We start from the raw sequence: 18,523 nt of genomic DNA, 5'->3' as shown, positions 1-18,523 counted from the left end.
GCAGAATTAATTCATTTTACAAATGACTCTAGAATTGTAATTGGTCTAAGCATGCATATAGAAGAAATGGTAAACAATGTTCTTAAAAGTATCACTGACTATTTTTAATTCTAAAAAGGCTCAACATTTCAGTTCTGCATATCTAGGGACACTACACCAATGATATGTGTAACATATGATGAAGAAATATTACATAGGGCAGAAACTTCAAAATTCTTGCCTGTCCAGGTTGATGACTATTCAAACTAGAAAAAAGCACATTTTTGGAACTCCTAAAACAACTTGGGTAGGGAAAAATCAGTAAGTTGACATATTTTGCAATTCTGGGGTAACTCATCTTCAAGGAAAAGGTTAAATTTCTACTCACCATGAAGATGACACATACAATATTGCAGTGCCTGTGTTATTCTGAGTTATACAAAGTTTCTTTGGGCATGCATTCAAATCCAAAGGAACTTTGTATCATTCTTCTGAATAACAGAGGCACAGAACATCATATTTGTCCACCGACACTGGGCAAGCAACTTAAAGTAGAATGTTGTCTGTACGAGAATTTACATAATGGATGTGTATGAGTATGGATTGTAGACGCATGGTTGACGGCGTGGGAAGTTTCGGTCTGGCCGTGAGTCATGCACGAATAAAAAAATGGTAAGGTGACGCTCGGGATAAGTAGGAAATCTGGGTTTGATTCCTGGTCCAGCACAAACTTTCATTGTTGTCATTCCATTTTGCAGCGGATGGTTTTGCATAATCCCAACTGCGAGTGCATGTAATCTATAAAGATAACATGTTGAGTTGCAGATAGGTACAACAGAAAGACTGTTACACATTTAGCTTTCAGCTGAAGCCGTCTTCAGAAAAGAAAACACACACACACACACACACAGATTCATTCACTAAAGCAAGCACACCTCATGCACATGTGATTGCCATCTCCAGCAGCTTGGACACATTTTCCCTCTCAGTTTCTGCAAAGTGTCTTCATAACACTGAGAATTGACTGTGGTTCCATGCTTGAAGAACATGATGAGCAGAGTGCCCCTGCAGTTGCAGAAGGAGGTCATCATGACATTATTAGATCGAGTGTGAACAGCCTCGGATTTCTTTGGTAGGAGAGATGTGGCATGTTTACATTGTTGTTGTTTTGCCCTCAGGCTCAAAATGGTGGCACCACATTTTGCCCCAGATGCCAGTAAGGGACAGAAACACATGTTCTTCCATGTTGTACCGCAGGAAATGATTCAGACTTGACGGCATTCTTTCCATCTTTTGTCTCTGTGTCAGGTAATGTGGCACCAACAGCACCCAAGTTTTGTGGTAATGCAAGTGGTTTTTTATGGTGGCACGCACGGAACCATAGCTTGTGAAGACAAATTCATAAGTCTTCGTGGATAAGGCCATCAGTCTGCCTCATTACATCAGGGGTAATGGCTTAATGGGCCTGTCCTGGGCACAGATCATCTTGCAGTGATGTACACCTCTCCTGGAATCTCCTCTGTCACTTGTGCACATGTCAGGGACATGCAGTGTTCACCATACGCAGAAAACATATGACAATTACTTTCATGTACTCCAACACCCTCTGCCACCAAAAAATGAACCACACCTCTCTGCTCTTCTTTGCTTGTCTCAGTGTCAACAGCTGGATGAACACAGAACCGAGGTCATAACCCAACAACTGTATGCACTTGTGATATGGCACTATGCTGTTCCCCTACCACAGTGAGGACAGTATCGAAATGTAACTACAGTGGCGCCACCTGACGCGCCGATTGTATGTTACAATGTTTGTTTTTCATTTGATCGTCCCTTGTAGTTGCCTTCAATAAATCTGACGGCTCTTTTTAATTTGACTAAGGCGAACTATGTAACGTTTTGCAAGTCAATTAAATTTTCATACTTAATTTGTTTTTCGTGATGACTTTGGGTGGGGTTAAATTACAACACTGCATCAATGGTCCATTTAATCTCAAAGCACAATTCGATTGCTTCACTTTGATGGCTGGGTATAATGACTTAGATAATGAATTTATTTGTTTACTTAAGTTTTATGTATAGCTGTTTTTCTTTTTGCTGAACACATATCACTAGTTGTTCCTTCAAAGCAGTAATTTTAAATTTTTGTAGGTTACTGAAGATGACCTTAAGCCTAAAAGTATATGCCTCGACTGTGCTTCAAAACTGGAAATATTTACTGAACTGATAGAACTGTGCCTTGCCGCTGATGCAAAATTTGAAACAATTTTACAGAATGCTAATTCAAATCAGAAAGCAGTGGAGACGGTGTTGTCGCAGGGTGATGAAGAACAGGTATGTCCATCGTTGTAAACATTATATTGTTTTTTTTTTGAACCTGTTTCGGCTTTCAGTCTGTGATCTTCAGGCCCAGTATGGACTTCATGTATAGACATTCAGATGTATCGATATTGCCATTCCGGAGCCATCAGTATCTGGAGACAGTTAATTCATTATTCAAGTGCTTCCTTTGAAGACTTATTGTCGAAGTTACCTGAATGTCTATACCTGAAGTGAAGATGAGGCCTGAAGATGGCATATTGAAATACCGAAACTAGTTGTCAAAATAAAATAACTTCTCAAAATGCATGGCTGTTTGGCGATTTTCCTTGGTAAATATTTGACCAGCCGCTATCCATTCTCCCTGTGTGTGCCCTTTTTTACATCCAGAACAAGGCTCTATACATTGAAACATGTAAAGCTTATATGTACATTTGAATACTTTTGTCAGTCATATTCAGTCCATGCTGATATGACACTGACCAATTTTTTTCTGCTTATTCAGGTTTGATTCTTGAATATAACAGCAAATTGTCCACTGTAGGAAAGGCTACTTTGTTTTAAATTTGTAACTGTTTTAAATAATAAAACACTGCACAACTTACACATTTTCATGCATGGCTCGACGTCTATCAAGAATCATTATTAGTAAATGGTAAACCCACTTCGTGGCACCTGCTCCAATTACAGGTTGCCTATCTAACAACTTGCAGGGGGAACAGAAATTTTAATTGTTACATAAAGTGACTCAGAACGAATGGAACCATACTCCAGATCAATATGAGTGCTGCAAAATTGCTGAATTGCTTGCTAAATGAAACTCCATTAGTTAAAAAAACCATTGATGTTATTTGACGCCTTTCAGAAGATACCCATCATCAGACAGTCATGATCATCTAGGTATTCAGATGCATAAAGACACGTTCTATCTGAGACATCTGTCAAGTCATGTCATGGCAGTGTGCCATTACAGCTGTATCAGCTATAACATGTCTTTATGCATCTGAAAACCTAGATGATCATGCCTATCTGATGATGGGTATCTCCTGAAAGGCACGAAATAAAGTCATTGGTTTTTTAACTAGTGGCTTTTCATTTAGTGACCAATGCAGCAATTTTGCAGCACTCATATTAACAAAAATTTTATTTTCAGGGTTTCGTATAATTATTGAACAAATTTAAAAATTTTAACTTCTGTGAGAATCTACTCATTAACAAGTATAATTTTATGTTGAAGGTTTGTCACAGTAAGACTGGTGTTACACATAGACAATTTTAATAGTAAAATCCAGCTTTTTTTAAAGTTGCAGCTATCTATAATGAAATATTATACGGAAGAAGCTGCATAAATAATCTGTCATATCTTGATAGGGTTTCAGATCTTGATTCAGAAATGTAAAATTTTGTGCATCATAAAACAAAAAAACTTAGTATCCTATGACTATAATATTAATGAGTCACTGTTGGAATTGGCCAAACCCATACAAATACCGGGGTGTGACACTTCATAGGGATATGAAATGCAATGATCACATAGGTTCAGTTGTGGATAAGGCAGGTGATAGACTTTCGTTTATTGGTAGAATACTGGGGAACTGCAATCAATCTACAAAGGAGATTGCTTACAAACTTGGGCCACTGGTTCTAGAATACCTGTATGTTGCATTATGAACACCTGTACCATATAGGCCTAACAGGAACTATTGAACATACACAGAGAAGGGCAGCACGAATGGTCATAGTTTTGTTTAATCCATGGGGGAGTGCCACAGAAGTACTGAAGAAACTGAACTGGAAGACTCTTGAGGATAGACGTAAACTATCCCAGGAAAGTCTACTAACAAAGTTTCATGAACAGCCTTTAAATGATTACTCTAGGAATATACTACAACCCCCAGTGTACTATTCACATGGGGGTTTGTGAAGATAAGATTAGCACAGTTACTGCACGCACAGAGACATTCAGAGTATCATTCTTCCCATGCTCCATACATGAATGGAACAGGAAGAAACCCTAATAACTGGTACAGTTGGACGTGCCCTCTGCCAACCACCTCACGGTGATTTGCAGACTATAGATATAGAAATTGTGTACGTCTTGATGCAGCATAATTCACTGCATGCAAATACCCAGACTATATTCATACAGTATTTGAGAATGAGAGCATCTAGCAGCTACCAACAAAGTTTATATGTAATTTCAAACCTTACAAATTTTTTCTCATTGACACTCCATATCACTTGTACATTTTATACTGTATGATAAAGCGGGGACAATAAAAAATCAATCAATGAATAAAAACAGAAACCTAAATCCTTAAAATACCATTAGCTACTTTTCTCAGCACCTGTACTTCAAAGAAAACTTTGCTGAACTGGATAACCATAATGTCAGCTATTGGTATGGGTGCTAAAGGAACTTTGTTCTTGTTGCGGAAAAAGGAGCAGAAGTGTTTGTGGAATTCTGAGGCATCCAGTTAGGGATTGTGTTTCCAATGTAAGCATGGTTCACATTGCACAAGCTATATTATGTCTCTTTCATTGTTACTTTCCTCCTGCCAATACTTGCAGCACTTTTTTTAAAACCTTATGTAAATACGTAATCCAGAAATAAAGGTAACAGTTCACTGTTCAATGACTCAACACCTGAGTTATTTGGTGAATTGTCACCTATACCCCTAATTTATCCAGATTCAGCATGAACTTTCCATACAATATTTTCCAATCCTTTACCATTTTCCAATTATAGATTTATCTCCCAATAATGATATACTATTTTGAAATACTTGTACACTCATGTCTCCCAGCTTTTGCCCTGTTTCAGCAACTTCAGACAAAACCTTCTTTGTGTGCTTATACAGAAAAAGTTTTTGTCTCATGTGACAATAATTAAAACTGAATTGTAGATTTCTTTTCTTTTCTTTATTACAAAATTCAGTTGACTAACTCATGTAACGTGATGTATTGCAACAGGTCGAGGATGAAGCTGTCAAGATGGCCACCATGACAGAAGCAGGCATAGAATCTCTTCTTGCGGAACAAGAAAAAGAGCAGGAACAGGATGAAGAACAGGATGATGAGCCTGCTGGAACGCAAAATGAGTGGATTCCGGAAGTCCCCAGCCATGCAAATCCCCTTAATGTGCAGCCTGATAGTGGTGTTCTTGTTCTCAGCAAGGTAAGTAATTGATTAAATAAAAATGACTGCTGTTTCTTGATGCTCTGTCTGTCATACATCTGATCAGATATTCTGTAAGTCTGAGTGTTGAATGATAACTATTACTTCCAAAAGACAGTGCAAATAACTGTATGAAACTATATCAGAAATTCCCTTTGAATTTCCTATTCAGCGTTGTACTAAAGCAACAGGGTGCCAGGCTTGGACAGTATGGTGTATGTAATTTTCTTTCTCCTCAGTTTTCCCTGAGAGACTTTTGTTACCACTCAGTTAGTTGAGGTTATGATTGTGTTTGGTTCAAGGAAATCGGTATGTGTGACTCCATCAGCACCCCATAATACAGATGTCATCACTTTTTAACCAAAGATTTGATCTTATTTTCTGTGGCAGATTTTTATGTCTTATTTGGGATCTCCATACAAGGGAAGAAAACTGGGCTGAAGTACATCTCTTATAGCTGAACATTTTCCAAAAGAAAATACTGTGTGTGCTCCCTGTCGCCGTTGGATAAGCAGCTGCCAGCAGCAAGTCGTATACCCCTAGCTTACTTATTTGTTACATAGTTTAATTCTTAATTTCTTTGCATGTTTTTGGGTACTTGCATTGTTTAATTCATATATTTCGAGCGTATTATAGTATTTGACAGTTGTTGCATCGCGCTTTAGTGTTTACTTGGTAGATTCTTACTTAAATTGCGTGTGAGTTTCGTATAGGAGGTGTAATTTCGAGTTTTAGTTACTGTAATTGTAAATTCAGGCAGATTCTAGCGCAGCCGTTAGGCATTTGTACAGGTTAGTTGATACATTCTTTGCGTGTTTCACTTGCGTTATCTAGGCACGGACTCGTGTTTCAGTAACTGTTGTTCAACATCGATTAGAATGGACAGGGACTGCGATTGCTGTGTTCGGATGAGGGCTGATTTGGCATCCCTTCGCTCACAGCTGCAAGCGGCGCTGACTTCTGTCACGCAGCTTGAGGCTGTTGCCAATGGGCACCACTGTGGGGAGCCGGACTTGGGTATCATGGGGATGTCAACCTCATCCCGTCTGTCCCCAGATCGGTCTGCCGCTGTGGTTGCCACGGTTGCTGCCCGCAGTGGGGCTGAGCCCTCGCCTGTGGTTGATTGGGAGATCGTTCCAAGGCATGGCAGGCAGTGAAAGCCGTCCCCGGAGGCTGATCAGAAAGCCTCCCCGGTGCGTCTGACAAACCGGTTTCAGGCACTGTCTCTGGCTGAGCCAGATGCAGCTGCCTGCCCTGTTTCAGAGGATCATTCTCAGCCTTCTAGGTCCGGGCAATCGCAGAGGGTGGGCTTATTGGTAGTTGGGAGCTCCAATGTTAGGCGCGTAATGGGGCCCCTTAGGGATATGGCGGCTAAGGAGGGGAAGAAATCCAGTGCGCACTCTGTGTGCATTCCGGGAGGAGTCATTCCTGATGCGGAAAGGGTCCTTCCGGATGCCATGAAGAGCACAGGGTGCAGCCAGCTGCAGGTGGTGGCACATGTTGGCACTAATGACGTGCGTCGCTTTGGATCTGAGGAAATTCTCTCTGGATTCCAGCGGCTATCTGATTTGGTGAAGGCTGCCGGTCTTGCTTACGAGATGAAGGCAGAGCTCACCATCTGCAGCATCTCGACAGAACCGACTGCGGACCTTTGGTGCAGATCCGGGTGGAGGATCTGAATCAGAGGCTCAGATGGTTTTACGACCGTGTTGGCTGCAGATTCCTTGACTTGCACCATAGGGTGGTGGAGTTTCGGGTTCCGCTGAATAGGTCAGGAGTTCACTACACTCAGCTGGCGGCTACACGGGTAGCGGAGGCTGTGTGGCGTGGACTGGGCGGTTTTTTAGGTTAGAAGGCCTCGGGAAAGTACGGGGTGGGCTGCAATGTCAAATGGTGCATGGCAAATACAGGACGTGCTTGGATCAAGGAACAGTCGGAATTATAGTTGTAAATTGTTGCAGTTGTGCTGGGAAAGTCCCTGAGCTTCAAGTGCTAATAGAAAGCACAGAAGCTGATATCGTTATAGGTACAGATAGCTGGGTAAAGCCTGAAATAAGTTCTGCAGAAATTTTTACGAAGTCTCAGACGGTGTTCAGGAAAGATAGATTAAGCAGAATTGGTGGTGGAGTGTTTGTGTCTGTCAGTAGTGGTTTATCTTGTAGTGAAGTCGAAGTAGATACTCAGTGCAAATTGGTATGGGTGGAGGTTATACTTAACAGCCGAATTAAGTTAATAATTGGCGCCTTCCACCGACCCCCAGACTCCGATGATACAGTTGCGGAACAGTTCAGAGAAAGTTTGAGTCTCGTAACAAATAAATACCCCACTCATACGGTTATAGTTGGTGGGGACTTCAACCTTCCCTCAGTATGTTGGCAAAAATACTTGTTCAAAACCGGTGGTAGGCAGAAAACATCTTCCGAGATTGCCCTAAATGCTTTCTCCGAAAATTATTTCGAGCAGTTAGTCCATGAACCCACGCGAATTGTAAATGGTTGCGAAAACACACTTGACCTCTTAGCTGCAAACAATCCAGAGCTGATAGAGAGCATCATGACTGATACAGGGATTAGTGATCACAAGGTTGTTGTAGCTAGGTTCAATGCCGTTTCTTCCAAATCCACCAGAAACAAACGCAAAATAATTTTATTTAAAAAAGCGGATAAAGTGTCACTAGAAGCCTTCCTAAAAGACAATCTCCATTCCTTCCGAACTGACTATGCAAATGTAGACGAGATGTGGCTCATATTCAAAGATATAGTAGCAACAGCAATTGAGAGATTCATACCTCATAAATTGGAAAGGGATGGAACGGATCCCCCGTGGTACACAAAACAGGTCCGAACGCTGTTGCAAAGGCAACGGAAAAAGCATGCGAAGTTCAGAAGAACGCGAAATCTCGAAGATTGGCTAAAATTTACAGACGCGCGAAATTTGGCACGTACTTCGATGCGAGATGCCTTTAATAGGTTCCACAACGAAACATTGTCTCCAAATTTGGTAGAAAATCCGAAGAAATTCTGGTCGTATGTAAAGTACACAAGCGGCAAGACGCAGTCAATACCTTCGTTGCGCAGTGCCGATGGTACTGTTACCAACGACTGTGCCGCTAAAGCGGAGTTATTGAACGCAGTTTTCCGAAATTCCTGCACGAGGGAAGGCGAATGGAATATTCCAGAATTTGAAACACGAACATCTGCTAGAATGAGTTTCTTAGAAGTAGATACCTTAGGGGTTGCGAAGCAACTCAAATCGCTTGATACGGGCAAGTCTTCAGGTCCAGATTGTATATCGATTAGGTTCCTTTCAGATTACACTGATACAATAGCTCCCTACTTAGCACTCATATACAACCGCTCGCTCACCAATAGATCTGTACCTACAGATTGGAAAATTGCACAGGTCGCACCAGTGTTTAAGAAGGGTAGTAGGAGTAATCCATCTAACTACAGACCTATATCATTGACGTTGGTTTGCAGTAGGGTTTTGGAGCTTATACTGTATTCAAACATTATGAATCACCTCGAAGGGAACGATCTATTGACATGTGATCAGCATGGCTTCAGAAAACATCGCTCTTGTGCTACGCAGCTATCTCTTTATTCGCACGAAGTAATGGCCGCTGACAGGGGATCTCAAGTTGATTCCGTATTTCTAGATGTCCGGAAAGCTTTTGACACCGTTCCTCACAAGCGACTTCTAATCAAGCTGCGGGCCTATGGGGTATCGTCTCAGTTGTGCGACTGGATTCGTGATTTCCTGTCAGGAAGGTCGCAGTTCGTAGCAATAGACGGGAAATCATCGAGTAAAACTGAAGTGATATCAGGTGTTCCCCAGGGAAGAGTCCTGGGACCTCTGCTGTTCCTGATCTATATAAATGACCTGGGTGACAATCTGAGCAGTTCTCTTAGGTTGTTCGCAGATGATGCTGTAATTTACCGTCTAGTAAGGTCATCCGAAGACCAGTATAAGTTGCAAAGCGATTTAGAAAAGATTGCTGTATGGTGTGGCAGGTGGCAGTTGACGCTAAATAATGAAAAGTGTGAGGTGACCCACATAAGTTCCAAAAGAAATCCGTTGGAATTTGATTACTCAATAAATAGTACAATTCTCAAGGCTGTCAATTCAACTAAGTACCTGGGTGTTAAAATTACGAACAACTTCAGTTGGAAGGACCACATAGATAATATTGTGGGGAAGGCGAGCCAAAGGTTGCGTTTCATTGGCAGGACACTTAGAAGATGCAACAAGTCCACTAAAGATACAGCTTACACTACACTTGTTCGTCCTTTGTTAGAATATTGCTGCGCGGTGTGGGACTCTTACCAGGTGGGATTGACGGAGGACATCGAAAGGGTGCAAAAGAGGGCAGCTCGTTTTGTATTATCACGTAATAGGGGAGAGAGTGTGGCAGATATGATACACGAGTTGGGATGGAAGTCATTACAGCAAAGACGTTTTTCGTCGCGGCGAGACCTTTTTACGAAATTTCAGTCACCAACTTTCTCTTCCGAATGCGAAAATATTTTGTTGAGCCCAACCTACATATGTGCGTGCGTGCGTGTGCGTGTGTGCGCGCTTGCGTGTGCGTGAGCGTGCGCTTGGATGTGCGTGCACGTGTCAAAAAACATTTACATATAATACAGAAAATAAATCTTATTTTGAAATAAATTGTAGTAAAATGTGAAGTATTCTCATTGTAATCAATGGTGGTAAGTATAAAATGTCGCATAGAGTAATGTTTGGCCAGCGTTTTGTTGCATATAAAGTGTGCGTGTTCTCATATGATGAACAGTATACTTAAGAGGTGTGTGGTGAGAAAGACTTAATCACTAAGGTGAGAACAAAAAGCAATAGTTAAGACATTTTAGGGAATGTGAAAACACTGAGGGAAGCATGTGGAAGTAAACTAACCATTTTGAAGTTGCTTATAGATGCTGCAGCGGAGTTGTAGCAATTGACTGAACTGGGTGTGTCAGCTAGAATCATAGCATCGATTTTAGTCACTGCTTGACAGAATTATCTTGTGCAAACTGGCTGGGCCACTTTGAATGCTCATTGTCTCATTCTAAACAAGTGAGCAACTGACCTTCAAACCTTTAGGCTAGTGACAGGCTACTCCAATTGTCAGGTACCATCAACTTGCAGGAATAGTCCCCATTTCCGCTGCAGAGTGAAAATCTCATTCTAGTCCCCATTTAGTTTTATTTATTTATTTATTTATTTATTTATTTTTTCTCCAGAGAAACAGCTGAGAATAAAGACAAAGGCGTAAATTAGAGTCCAAAAATTACTATCTGCTGCACAGTCCAAAGAAGAAATATACATAACAAAAGACATAAAAATAAGAGACATTCAATCCAAAATTAAAGTCATTTGTGCTTCCAGATCAGAGACTGAAATCTAGAAAATGTTTTCCATTAATTACATGAACCAGCTGCATCACCTGAAATGGTAAGAGCACAGGTTTGGGAAACCACAGCTCTGAGCAACCCAGGCGACATAGCAGTTAAGGAACACTTACTACCTGGCTTCGGCAAAAACAGGAACTTATGGAGTGGAAACATTTCAACAGACTGTGTAAAGGTTCAAACGAAACCCAGCGACATGGATTTACATTGATCCCAACGAACTTGTGTATGCTGAAGATCGAACCCTGGAGTATAAGAACAGTTTCAACTATGCAGAACATGCTCGGTGTTGGAAAGTATTGATAAATAGTGTTGTAATATACTTAGCATTCATTTAAATATTGAACTGTGTGAAACAATGTTTGCAACATAAAAATAACAAAAATAATTTTAATCTAATGCATGATTAGATGAAGTGTGTTAGTAACAAGGCTGTTTAAAGAGGAAAGGGAAAAAAGTCCAACCTCAATGAAAGACATTTTAAATATGACAAAAAACTGTGTATGAGGTTTGTGACCAAATTGATACTTAAAACAGTTATAACCAATTATGAGAAACACATTCCCGGAGATTTAAGCTGGGAGGATTGTGAGAGCACAGAATGTACTGGAGAGACAATGCCTATCTGTGTAGTTCAGAGAAACTTGTGCTGGAAGAGAGTATCCAAATGACCTGCATAGTGAAGTAATGTGTGTTGTGCACAACAGGTTTGGCAACTGGATGAAAAGTTTGTGGTTTGCCACAGTATGGCAGTGGCCATTAATGTGAGTAGACAGTTTGTTACTTGAAACTTCCTGGCAGATTAAAACTGTGTGCCCGACCGAGACTCGAACTCGGGACCTTTGCCTTTCGCGGGCAAGTGCTCTACCATCTGAGCTACCGAAGCACGACTCTCGCCCGGTACTCACAGCTTTACTTCTGCCAGTATCTCGTCTCCTACCTTCCAAACTTTATAGAAGCTCTTCCGCGAACCTTGCAGAACTAGCACTCCTGAAAGAAAGGATATGGTGGAGACATGGCTTAGCCACAGCCTGAGGGATGTTTCCAGAATGAGATTTTCACTCTGCAGCGGAGTGTGCGCTGATATGAAACTTCCTGGCAGATTAAAACTGTGTGCCCGACCGAGACTCGAACTCGGGACCTTTGCCTTTCGCGGGCAAGTGCTCTACCATCTGAGCTACCGAAGCACGACTCACGCCCGGTACTCACAGCTTTACTTCTGCCAGTATCTCGTCTCCTACCTTCCAAACTTTATAGAAGCTCTTCCGCGAACCTTGCAGAACTAGCACTCCTGAAAGAAAGGATATGGTGGAGACATGGCTTAGCCACAGCCTGAGGGATGTTTCCAGAATGAGATTTTCACTCTGCAGCGGAGTGTGCGCTGATATGAAACTTCCTGGCAGATTAAAACTGTGTGCCCGACCGAGACTCGAACTCGGGACCTTTGCCTTTCGCGGGCAAGTGCTCTACCATCTGAGCTACCGAAGCACGACTCACGCCCAGTACTCACAGCTTTACTTCTGCCAGTATCTCGTCTCCTACCTTCCAAACTTTATAGAAGCTCTTCCGCGAACCTTGCAGAACTAGCACTCCTGAAAGAAAGGATATGGTGGAGACATGGCTTAGCCACAGCCTGAGGGATGTTTCCAGAATGAGATTTTCACTCTGCAGCGGAGTGTGCGCTGATATGAAACTTCCTGGCAGATTAAAACTGTGTGCCCGACCGAGACTCGAACTCGGGACCTTTGCCTTTCGCGGGCAAGTGCTCTACCATCTGAGCTACCGAAGCACGACTCACGCCCGGTACTCACAGCTTTACTTCTGCCAGTATCTCGTCTCCTACCTTCCAAACTTTATAGAAGCTCTTCCGCGAACCTTGCAGAACTAGCACTCCTGAAAGAAAGGATATGGTGGAGACATGGCTTAGCCACAGCCTGAGGGATGTTTCCAGAATGAGATTTTCACTCTGCAGCGGAGTGTGCGCTGATATGAAACTTCCTGGCAGATTAAAACTGTGTGCCCGACCGAGACTCGAACTCGGGACCTTTGCCTTTCGCGGGCAAGTGCTCTACCATCTGAGCTACCGAAGCACGACTCACGCCCGGTACTCACAGCTTTACTTCTGCCAGTATCTCGTCTCCTACCTTCCAAACTTTATAGAAGCTCTTCCGCGAACCTTGCAGAACTAGCACTCCTGAAAGAAAGGATATGGTGGAGACATGGCTTAGCCACAGCCTGAGGGATGTTTCCAGAATGAGATTTTCACTCTGCAGCGGAGTGTGCGCTGATATGAAACTTCCTGGCAGATTAAAACTGTGTGCCCGACCGAGACTCGAACTCGGGACCTTTGCCTTTCGCGGGCAAGTGCTCTACCATCTGAGCTACCGAAGCACGACTCACGCCCGGTACTCACAGCTTTACTTCTGCCAGTATCTCGTCTCCTACCTTCCAAACTTTATAGAAGCTCTTCCGCGAACCTTGCAGAACTAGCACTCCTGAAAGAAAGGATATGGTGGAGACATGGCTTAGCCACAGCCTGAGGGATGTTTCCAGAATGAGATTTTCACTCTGCAGCGGAGTGTGCGCTGATATGAAACTTCCTGGCAGATTAAAACTGTGTGCCCGACCGAGACTCGAACTCGGGACCTTTGCCTTTCGCGGGCAAGTGCTCTACCATCTGAGCTACCGAAGCACGACTCACGCCCGGTACTCACAGCTTTACTTCTGCCAGTATCTCGTCTCCTACCTTCCAAACTTTATAGAAGCTCTTCCGCGAACCTTGCAGAACTAGCACTCCTGAAAGAAAGGATATGGTGGAGACATGGCTTAGCCACAGCCTGAGGGATGTTTCCAGAATGAGATTTTCACTCTGCAGCGGAGTGTGCGCTGATATGAAACTTCCTGGCAGATTAAAACTGTGTGCCCGACCGAGACTCGAACTCGGGACCTTTGCCTTTCGCGGGCAAGTGCTCTACCATCTGAGCTACCGAAGCACGACTCACGCCCGGTACTCACAGCTTTACTTCTGCCAGTATCTCGTCTCCTACCTTCCAAACTTTATAGAAGCTCTTCCGCGAACCTTGCAGAACTAGCACTCCTGAAAGAAAGGATATGGTGGAGACATGGCTTAGCCACAGCCTGAGGGATGTTTCCAGAATGAGATTTTCACTCTGCAGCGGAGTGTGCATGTTGATTTTGGCAATCCCTTTCTTGGGCAACATGTGGTTGTTAGTGGTTGATGCACTGTCCAATACCCTATATGTGCCCAAGCTGTTGTCCTTGTTATTGACTGCTACAGTTCTCATGTTGTGTTATTTTTGCAATTGAGGAGACCTTGGTATATGAGAATGGTCAGCAGTTAGTCTCATGGAAATTTGTCTGCCACCTCCCGTGATGATGGGTTGTCGAACTTTTTGGTTACATTTCGGGCAGCACCAGTCATTGCGTGGAGTAACGGAGCACATTTGGATGGGTGCTAGCAACAGGATCTGGATTTGCTGCACCCTGAGTTGCGTGCCACGAACCACTGCATTTTTCTTCCGGGGCTGCCGTTTCAATCCAGTTCTTCTGCTGGAGACAGGAATGGCTGCCAGGTGTTCTGGTGGTCCCATGCAAGTCAGTTATGCCCTCTCCCTGTTGGTCTGCCAGGTGGCAGGATGAGTCATGGCATTGATCCAGATGAAGACTTCCACTTGCAGCAGTATTCTGATCCATTGCTGCATCCTCCCCAGCCTCCGTTGTCCTCCCTTCATCTGCAGCAGCGACCCCCAGTGAAACCCGCACCTTCTCCTGCTGATGTGGAGCTCATGCATTTTGTCCAGCCTCCTCCTCCGCTTCCCTAGTCTCCTCGTTGGTGGAGGTGGCATCACTTCCACTGCCACCGGTGGACACCCGTCTCCTCCACCCCACCCTCACCCCCCAATTGCCCCTGCCTCCCTTCCAGCAGAACCATCAGCATCAATGTTGCACCATCTGGTGGTTCGTCCGCTGTCAGGTTTTCCAGGGGCTGTCCAGTTCTTTGCTGGCCCAAGCCTAATCAGTTTTGGCCCTACACGGATTTTTCAGGAGAGAAGATTTCAGTATCTGTGCCAGCACACATCACAACAGGTGGCAGATGAGCTGGCATAGGTAGTGCAGTGGATTAGTGTAGAAATCTGCCTTGTGCTATGTTTTCCTTTGTATGCTGCGTGGTTCTTTAGCGAATGTAGGAGCGAGGAACAGATGCCGCTCATGAACAGAGATTTCAGATATTAAAAATAATACATAACTTTGTTTGCTGTAGGTTGCAGTGTCAGTTGCTAGCAATAGATTTGAATGTTGAAACATATACAGATACAAAATATGTATAAATCTGTCACTCTCTAATACAATGTCTTTTCAGAAGGTGTTGAGCCCTGGCTACAATGAAAGTCTGTAAGTTGTAAATGTTGTTCAACTGGCAAACACTCAAGGGGGGGGGGGGGGGGGGGGGTCAGTGCATGAATGTTCAAAATTAAGTACACCTGCTGCTGGATCTCCAGAGAGGGGTTGCTTGCATCTCATTAGCAGTGACATAATTGTTCATGGCAGAACCCTTGTGCCACTGTGGTGGCTGTAGAAAACACAGCGGTTTAACCGATGGTGCATGTATTTGAAAGTGCAGCTGACTGGATAATGGCTGATTCTGCACTTCTCCCCACACATTTTGGCAGGTACAGAGGGAGGCCTGTGCCATGCATACGGATGAGGCTGGTTGCTTGGTTGGAGGCAGTGCAAACCAGCCCACTTCCTGACATTATATCTTGTGACTGCCAAGGAAACTATTCAACCTTAACGACAGGAAGGTAACTGGCAGCTTTGCTCAGAACGCTAATGACGGCTGCTAAAATGTCATGAAGCGAGTGCTGGCTGAGCTGTCACTGGAATATGCACTTCACTTAGGTGCAAAAGCCATAATAACTTTTCCATATAGAAGCAGAGCTCATAATTTGTTTTGATTTATTGAAATTCAGTTCCTTACATTAAATTTAATTACACACATAATATGTAGCAGCACAAAATATTGTCTGGTGGGTTAGTACTTTCTTCCACAGAGCCCTTCAATTCGTCCCATATAGGTGTTAATGGTTTACTTCCCGTACCCATCCCTCAACACTGGTCCTATCATTCTGGTGTCTGACAGAGATAGAGCACAGGTTATAACACTGTTATATAGATCTTGTGTTGTATAGATCTTGTTTTGTTAATGATATATTCTTTTCAATTTAAAATCTGTTATTGAGTCCCGAATTTTCTCTAAAATAACATGAAACATAATTTTATTTGCTGTATGCAGTACCAATACACTTTCCTTCCCTTTTTCTAAGGAATTTAAGAGACTAAGATAATTTTCATGGGCAACATGAGTCATGATAAATTACAACTAGGCACCTCCCATCTTCAGCTTGATGCAATTTCATCGTAGATGAATACACTCCTGAGATTTTATCGCTGCCTGGCAGCTTTGTATAAATTGTAATGTCTTACAGAATTGTCAGCAGCAAGTTGAGACCCACTATTCTTGCCGTAAAATGAATATGTCAACTTCTCTGTTTTGTTGTCCCAATTCCAAAAGTTGTCAAAAGATGGCAAAATTTAGTGCTTTGCTCATAAGCTGTATACTGTGTGCCACTGCTAAATGTTTGGACAAACAGTTTTCTGTGAGCACTTACTAATTACAAATGTAGCACCTCACTGATCCATCTCCACCAACAAACTCACCATGATGACTCCGATGATGTCTCATGTTCTTCTCAAAACTGAAATTTTTGTTACAGAGATGAAATTGGGTTGCATAAGTAGTTTGTCTTCTTAGAAGAGGCGTCACAACTTGCAGCTTCCCTAGAGGTACCTTGGAGGCATGTTATCTCATGTTTTTGTTGTAGGTGTTGTGCTGACTGCTGGGGAGTCAGAACTAACACAAATAAGGAAGGAGAGAAGCTGCAATGACCAGTGGCAGTAATCCAAAATCATCTTTACAAAACACTTTCTAATTAATAGAAAACTGTATTTCTGTTATGGGAATAAGCAATATTTAACTTCTCTCCATGAGGTGGCTTCCTGTGCTTCCTTTGTGCAGTTAAATTTACTTTCTTATCACTACTTGGGGAAAGAAATACAGTAGAAGAAGAATGGATGGCTTTGAGGGATGAAGTAGTGAAGGCAGCAGAGGATCAAGTAGGTAAAAAGACAAGGGCTAGTAGAAATCCTTGGGTAACAGAATAAATATTGAATTTAATTGATGAAAGGAGAAAATATAAAAATGCAGTAAATGAAGCAGGCAAAAAGGAATACAAACGTCTCAAAAATGATATCGACAGGAAGTGCAAAATGGCTAAGCAGGGACGGCTAGAGGACAAATGTAGGGATGTTGAGGCTTATCTCATTAGGGGTAAGATAGATACTGCCTACAGGAAAATTAAAGAGACCTTTGGAGAAAAGAGAGCCACTTGTATGAACATCAAGAGCTCAGATGGAAACCCAGTTCTAAGCAAAGAAGAGAAAGCAGAAAGGTGGAAGTTGTATATAGAGGGTCTATACAAGAGTGATGTACTTGAGGACAATATTATGGAAAGGGAAGAGGATGTAGATGAAGATGAAATGGGAGCTACGATACTGTGTGAAGAGTTTGACAGAGCACTGAAAGACCTGAGTTGAAACAAGGCCCTGGGAGTAGACAACATTCCATTGGAACTACTGACGGCCTTGGGAGAGCCAGTCCTGACAAAACTCTACCATCTGATGAGCAAGATGTATGAAACAGGCAAAATACCCCCAGACGTCAAGAAGAATATAATAATTCCAATCCCAAAGAAAGCAGGTGTTGACAGATGTGAAAATTACCAAACAATCAGTTTAATAAGCCACAGCTGCAAAATACTAACACGAATACTTTACAGACGAATGGAAAAACTAGTAGAGGCCGACCTCGGGGAAGATCAGTTTGGATTCCGTAGAAGTACTGGAATACGTGAGGCAATACTGACCTTACGACTTATCTTAGGAGAAAGATTAAGGAAAGGCAAACCTACGTTTCTAGCATTTGTAGACTTAGAGAAAGGTTTTGACAATGTTGACTGGAATACTCTCAAATTCTAAAGGTGGCAGGGGTAAAATACAGGGAGCGAAAGGCTATTTACAATTTTTACAGAAACCAGATGGCAGTTATAAGAGTCGAGGGCATGAAAGGGAAGCTGTGGTTGGGAAGGGAGTGAGACAGGGTTGTAGCCTATCTCCGATGTTATTCAATCTGTATATTGAGCAAGCAGTAAAGGAAACAAAAGAAAAATTCGGAGTAGGTATTAAAATCCATGGAGAAGAAATAAAAACTTTGAGGTTTGCCGATGACATTGTAATTCTGTCAGAGACAGCAAATGACTTGGAAGAGCAGTTGAATGGAATGGGCAATGTCTTGGAAGGAGGATATAAGATTAACATCAACAAAAGCAAAACGAGAATAATGGAATGTAGTCGAATTAAGTCTGGTGATGCTGAGGGAATTAGATTAGGAAATGAGGCTCTTATAGTAGTAAAGGAGTTTTGCTATTTGGAGAGCAAAATAACTAATGATGATCGAAGTAGAGAGGATATAAAATGTAGACTGGCAATGGGAAGGAAAG

At 42.6% G+C, this 18,523-nt stretch overlaps 1 protein-coding gene across 2 annotated transcripts in view; it reads left to right on the top strand.

Annotated features, from left to right (window-relative positions):
- The window catches only part of LOC126335042 (uncharacterized), a 107,045-nt gene that overhangs the window by 24,277 nt on the left and 64,245 nt on the right, over window positions 1–18,523 (top strand). For both annotated transcript variants that reach the window (XM_049997911.1, XM_049997912.1), the window contains exons 2-3: window positions 2,131–2,313; window positions 5,272–5,475. In XM_049997911.1, coding sequence (XP_049853868.1) covers window positions 2,131–2,313; window positions 5,272–5,475 — 387 coding nt within the window. The remainder of the gene's footprint in view (window positions 1–2,130; window positions 2,314–5,271; window positions 5,476–18,523) is intronic.

Source organism: Schistocerca gregaria, chromosome 2, assembly GCF_023897955.1.
Source record: "Schistocerca gregaria isolate iqSchGreg1 chromosome 2, iqSchGreg1.2, whole genome shotgun sequence".
NCBI lineage: Eukaryota > Metazoa > Arthropoda > Insecta > Orthoptera > Acrididae > Schistocerca > Schistocerca gregaria.
This window is presented reverse-complemented; position numbering and strand designations above follow the sequence as displayed.